The 7,002-nt window shown below is 39.1% G+C and overlaps 1 protein-coding gene across 1 annotated transcript; it reads left to right on the top strand.

Moving 5' to 3' along the window:
* Positions 1-186: 186 nt before the first annotated feature.
* LOC145139395 (uncharacterized) lies at positions 187-1,498 on the top strand. The gene is made up of 6 exons (XM_079073233.1): positions 187-344; positions 428-619; positions 696-803; positions 873-930; positions 1,042-1,128; positions 1,406-1,498. The coding sequence occupies exons 1-6, from the start codon at positions 187-189 to the stop codon at positions 1,496-1,498; spliced, it is 696 nt and encodes a 231-aa protein (XP_078929359.1).
* Positions 1,499-7,002: the final 5,504 nt, after the last annotated feature.

Below are 7,002 nucleotides of genomic sequence, written 5' to 3' on the forward strand. Positions count from 1 at the left end.
GTTGGTGGACAAAAAGAACCATGTGATGTGGAAGAAGGGGATGATATGGAAGAAGGGAATGGAATAGAAAAGAAGATTAAAAAGAAGGAGAAACAAAATGTGACCTTGTAAAGAAGGTGGACCAAAGCACAGATGAAGACAAGGATATGGATTGAGAAGAGTAGTATTTTGAAAATGACTGCAATGATGGCTGATGGACAAGTTAAAAAGGTTGATTCTATAAAAGTGCAGAGTGAGAACGATCTTTTTGGGTACGATAGTTACACGTACTTAACTTGGGATGATTTTGAAGCGGTTCTTACAATGGATGAGCTGACTGGTTCTGTCATTGTGTCTTATATGATGTAAGTACAAGAAATTTAATTTAAATAACATTGTGTCTTAAAACAAAATTTTTTTAATGAATTTAGTGTTTGTATGATAACAGGGTGTTGTTTAACAAAATGAAGTATGGCCCCCCAGAAAGAGATCATGGAATTTGCTTTGTGAACCCGGCATTAATCTCGCCAAGTACGCGTAAAGGGAAATCTAAGAATATTGACGATGCAAGCAGAGGTTTAGCAGATCGGTTGTCTATTAGAAAGGGCAACGACATCATCTTTATGCCCTACAATCCCATGTTTGATTTTGACATTTTATTTTGAAAATGACTGCAATTATGTTATTTGACTTCATTTTGTTTGTGGTTTTTGTAGAAGACATTGGTTATTGGGTGTACTAGACATGAAATCGGATACTTGCTATTATCTTGATTCCTTGAGTTCTGGCAATTTCAATATGCAGTTGAAGCAAATTATTGATTTGTAAGTAATATAAATTATCAAAACATTTGATGTGAATACAATAAACACCCATTTGTTAATGTTTTATAGGGCAAAGGTTATGTACGCTACACAAAGTGGATCCAACAAAACGGTTAAACTAAATTGGGTTAATGTTACGGTCAATACTTAATTCCTTATTGAAATTGCAGTTTTGACTTTATTTTTTGGATCAATTGCAATGATCATTTTATATGTAATTGTGTAGTGTCCAGTTTAGCCCGGATCTACCGAATGTGGCTACTACATGCTAAGGTTCATGAAGGAGATAGTGGAAGAAGGAATTGAAGTGTTGGTCAAAGACAATGTAAGGATATAGCATTCTACTTTCATTACTATACTTTAATAGGAAAGGAATTGAAAAAGGATCATTTTATGGCATCCTACTCTCACAATTATAATTGAAATATTAGGTTACATGCAAAAATAACAATGTGCTTTCATTCATTTGAAAGTACAATGCTCTATTAAGAAATAATAATTTACATTTTATGCTTATTTGTTAAATATAGCAACTTACTGTTATAGAATATGTTAATATGCTATTTTTTATTAATAAAAACAATATGCAAATTTTTTCACAGATCGGGGATGGCAAAGTTGAGTACACAACTGATGATATAGATGAGATTCGTGAAGAATGGTTAGAGTTTGTTACAGGCTTCATTTATCGATGATATGTATGGTCTTTTGACAATGTATCCGCAAAACAATGTTATGGTTAACAGTGAAATGCTAGGTATGGTCTTTTGACATGTGGTGTAATGCTAGGTAGTCTTTTGACACCCATGTGTACATGTTTTTGTTACCTTTTAGTAATGTTACTTAGGTAACTTGACATGTAGTGTAACTTAGGTAATTCGACATATATGTAATGTTGTTAGGTAACTTGTTTGACGATGAAAATGAATATTTTGGTATATATGTTTGTTTTTTATTATGTGTATTCACATTGTAAATGTGTGTCGTAAATGCACGTCGTAAAGGTGTACAGTCACTGGCAGCTAGAATTTATGACATGCAAATGCGTGTCATCTTCGTTTATGACAGTAGATTTAATGATACGCATTGCGAGTTGTAAAGGCGCGTCGTAATGTTACAACACGCAACGGCGTGTCGTCTTCCTTTATGACATGGGCTTCCTTGATATGCTTTGCGTGTCATAAACACGGGCGTTGTAAGGTTACGACACGCAAATGTGTGGCGTCTTCATTTATGACAGGGCATTCCTTGATAAGCATTGCGTGTCATAACTACGCGTCGTAAATGCGTGTCGTAAATGTGCGTCGTCTATAGACAACGCGCAAAAGCGTGTCATCTATAGACGACGCGCAAAAGCGTGTTGTCTATCTTTATGACAGGGCCTTCCTTGACGCGCATTTGCGCGTCGTCTGAGCGTTTTATGACACGCATTGCGCGTCGTAAAAGGCTATTTTTCTAGTAGTGATTCATGTATGATTATCAAGTATGGGCTTGATTAATATTCATTGATATAGTTTGACTATAAAGAGTAAGTGAGTTTTCAAGGGAGAAAACATACATGAATGAAAATCTTCTCAGATTTAAGCTAACATCTCAAAGTAAGAATCTTCTTTCTTATAAGATAATCACATCTATCCGTACTTTCCTCAAGAATTGCCTCGACTCCACCAAGTCCCCTTCACTACTACTACTGCTCCCAACACTACTCTCATCCTAGGCTTGTCCTAGGGTAACCTCCAACTCAAACCCAGTCCTCAGCTACTGAAGGTATCTTCGTAATGCCAATTAGCCACTACCTGAGTATCATCACATGTGACGAGGCTCAGATAATCCTTTGAGTAAAGGACTCGTCCCTACAACGGTTAGACTCAGACGAGAGCTGCGCAATATGGCCAAACCCAGCACTCTGAGCTTATTTAACCCTGATCACATGTGAGTTGGCGTATTCACCTAATGGCTAACTCCCATCACTCAGAGTCCCACAAAGCACAAATCAAGTAGCATTCAGACAAAAAGGAAAATCTAACCACATAATCCAATCATATTGTTCTATCCCCTACTCAAGAATTTGTACTAGCATGCAACTCATAAGGCTCATACACATAACAGACACATAAGGCATCCTCCTAGATCCTTAGTCCTAATCTAGCATGCAGTTCTCATAAGTATAAATATCTAAGAAAACATGTATGGGTAATTTGGGAGAACTTACTTGAGCTCGGCTGATTGCATGCACCACACCCTTTTCTTCTTTTTCAAGTTTTTTTCTCTTTTCGAAACCCTTTTCTTTTTCTCAAAGCTCGTTTTTATAAAAATGATTTTCTTTTGAAAATTGCATGCACCACACCCTTTTCTTCTTGGTGTGTGCCATGCCATCATCTCGAGCTCTTCCCTCCGCTACCGGAAGTACCTGGAACCAAAACTGAAAACCGTAAGCACGAAGCTTAGTGAGTTCCCCAACCTACCACATACCATACATAATTACATACTGCAAGAATTGGGCCTTGCCCGCTATACCGGGCCCCGCCCGGCTCCGGACGAATCTGGCATCAAGCCCCGCCTGACCCCATGCCCCGCATGGCTTCGAGCCCCGCTCGGTAAACATATTTGTTTCTACTAGGCCTCGCCTGTCTCCGGGCCCCGCCCGCTATACACGTACAAACACTATCACATAATCATGCTAATACACAATAAACAATCACTATACAATAACTGTTATTCTCAAGGCCCTGCCTATCTTGGGCCCCGCCTCTACTCTGCTACTAATGAGTTATGGAAGCTCGTCCACACTCAGCTAGTGATGAGATACGGGACCTCGCCCACACTCATCTCCCTACCAGGCACATACAAGTATCACACAAACAACAAGTATAAACTAACATACAAACATTCCCCGGGCACCCGCCCGGCATCGGACCTTTGTCTGGAATCACATACATATAACCCTTCCTCGAGCACCCGCCCGACATCGGACCTTGGTCCGGAATAACATAATAGCATATAGTTCCTAGGGCTAATCCCTGGGTCTTCGTACTCATAAACTACATGGGGCGGCATTGTGACCTTAGACCCATTCACACAGTGAGGAGACTCACCTCGCACTGTTGAACCCTGCTGATACTCCTCTGGTTGCTGACTGGAAATTCCCGAACTGCTGACCCTTCGGCTTCCCGAACTACCAATACCAAACATCACTTAGTCCAATACAGTAATCCTTCTTAGGGTAAAATGACCATTCTACCCCTAGTCCAAGTTGGTCCATATGTAAGGCCCAGAACTAAGGCCCAATACTAGGTAAGCTTCCCAAACCCACTAGTGGCCCACTAATGGCCCAATTTGCTAAATCAGGCCCAATCCCTCTAATGGGCCTTACCCTAAGCCCAAACATCTTCTTGGCCCACATCATTGTTGGCCCACTAAGGCCCAAAGTCCAAAGCATGGCCCAATCTGAGGCCCAATAACACGAAGCCCAAACTGACAGAGTATGAGGGGCGTACATTCACGTACGCTAAGCGTACTAGCCAATGGTGTGTACGTTTGGCGTACCTGCATGTACGCTCAGGGTGCTCCCCCTGTTAAGTCACTTTCCCACTAAGTGCTTAATACTCTACTCCAGAAGCTACAAACACAGATCCAAGTCCTTTTCCATGTCTTAATCCATAAAGTCACTGACTTGGTGACTTAACTTGGCCCAAACAAGCCTAAACTCCCAAAAATGATATTCCTCTTCCATAAAGAGGGCTAGATCTCATGAATGAACCCACTAAGTCATTCAAGATGGAGACTTTATTGCTTATGGGACCCTTTTAGCTCTGAGGGTGGCAACCCTAAGCTCACAAATGAGATTTCATCATAAAGGTCCATTCTTGGGATCAAAATAACTCCAAAACCACACTACACTAGATCTAAGCATTCTTAAGTAAAGTTATGAACTTTATACCTCTAAAGAGTTCCAAATGATGATGCTATTCCAGATCTATAAGCTCCAACTTCCCAAGTTCTTCCTTGCCAACTTCCTTTTTTCTTCTTCCAAGCTTACACCACCAAAATGAGCTTCTTGAAGTCAAAAATCACCCAAGGATGAAGAGATGAGGCGTTCTAGGGATTCTCTGAGGTTGGGGGACAGATAAGGAGGCTAGGGTTTGAGCCATTATGTTCTTTATATAGAGGTTAGCCCTAAAGTTAAGGTTTCTGGACACTGGACGTACGATGGGCGTACTTCCTGTACGTTGGGCGTACGCCTAAGGAACCCGCGACCATTTCCCTTTATACGTTGGGTGTAACCTAGCTTACGATGGGCGTACCCACGCGCCTTCCACATTGCATGAATGGTCCTTCCTTGTCAACTTTTTCCATTAGGGACCATTAATGTCAATAACTTCCAAGTGTCATATCTTCCTTATTCGAGGTCCCGTTTCCAACGAACTTTATATCCACGAAAAGGTGGCGAGAATCCCTACGCTTATAACGACACACCCCGGCCCAAAAATCTTCCGACTAAAACTTCAAGACCCATAAAAGATCAAAACGCCCCTAGTTTGGCCTCTGAAATCCACAACCAAAGTACTTTCCAAAACGGGGTGTTACAGAAACGGCGGAAACGTTGGGGGGTGGAGGACGTCATGTGCAATATCACAACAATTTCATCATAGTAATCAAAGTAAACATAACCATTACATTGAATATATAAAAGGTATTTACATATGTTTGATTCATATTTATATACATCAAAAGTAGCAAAATATAAAGACGTGACTCTCTATACACTCCGTCTTCTCAAAAGCTGCGGGAGTACCTGTCTACTGATTTCCTGAGAATACAAGCGGTTTTGAAAAGAGTATCAGCATTAAGCTGGTGAGTTCATAAGCATGTTTTTGTAATGAAAACCTGTTAATGAATCAGTGAAAATGTTTGTATGTTTCCAAGAAAATCCAATATTTTCTAACATATGAGATTGTTACAGTGTTCCATAAAGTATTAGTGCGAATGCCTGTTTACCACTAAATGAATTGTATAATACTGTTTTGAATGTAAAACCCCTTTTGTGTGAAAACCCTGGCTATCAACAGTATGAGTAGAATGTTCTGTTGGAAAGCCCTGGTTGCCACCAGTATGTATAGTAGTTTCATTACCTAAAATAAAACCATGTATTTTATCCCCTAGAATCCTCCAGTATAATGTATAGTAGTTCTATTAATTAAAATAAAACTAATGAAGAATGAAATCCAGTAAACAAAAGGTCCGTTTATACTATTGTGATTCGTATAACCATGCTTGATATGACCTATTGACATTTACGACGTTCTTCAAGTGTCGGATACATGACATTTGTCACCTCAGGCATGCCTGCCTAACTGTAGCTAGCAGTTCAGGTGTGGGATTATCAGTCCCGAATATATCTATTCACAAATCTCATGCTCTCCCTCTAGGAGACTCTGGTTATACTATGTTAGGATTTAGTTCAGTACCCTAAAGGGTACAAATTGAAGTAGTGTCTCACAATCCTGTATTACTAGTTTACGTGTTGTTTAGTATCATTCTCTCTACTTGAAATTGTATATATACTTTACAGAGTAGTAATAATTATACTTAAATAATTATTTAGTATGGTACTCTTGTATTCAGAAAGTAGTAATGTATACCATAAACTATATATGTCATAGTTTACATGATAGTTAATGTAAAATTCTGGAATGATAAAACTATGTATTGAAATCCCAAACTATACCTATTATAGTTTGCGTGTGTATTAAGTACTCGGTTCAAGTATTTTTCTAAAAACTATGCAATTATAATTGTGAGTTGAAAACTTCCCTTATGCTCAGCATGTTACAAAAGGGATAAAATATCTAAATATTTTATAAAATATGGAAATCTCATGGTTGTATCAATTGCATCAGTTTTATGTGTGTTGAAATCCTTTTTGTATAAATCCACAAAATCATTTGTGTTTCGCTTGTATCCCCCCTGAAAACGTTAAATTAGTAAAAGCATAGGGGTATGAACTCACTGTTAGTTGCATGAAAGTGTCGGACAACGAAACTGGGAATGAAGACCCTCGGGTTGATGTACGCGGCACTTAACGAGATCCTAATAACAATTAAATACATATATTTTTTTATTAGTGAAACCATTAATTATAGTGTTGTAAAAACACTTGCTTTCGGTTTAGGAATGTTACTGGGACTCGATTGAATCG

Source organism: Lactuca virosa, chromosome 9 (genome assembly GCF_052849685.1).
Source record: "Lactuca virosa cultivar CGN04683 chromosome 9, Lactuca_virosa_CGN04683_v6, whole genome shotgun sequence".
Lineage (NCBI taxonomy): Eukaryota > Viridiplantae > Streptophyta > Magnoliopsida > Asterales > Asteraceae > Lactuca > Lactuca virosa.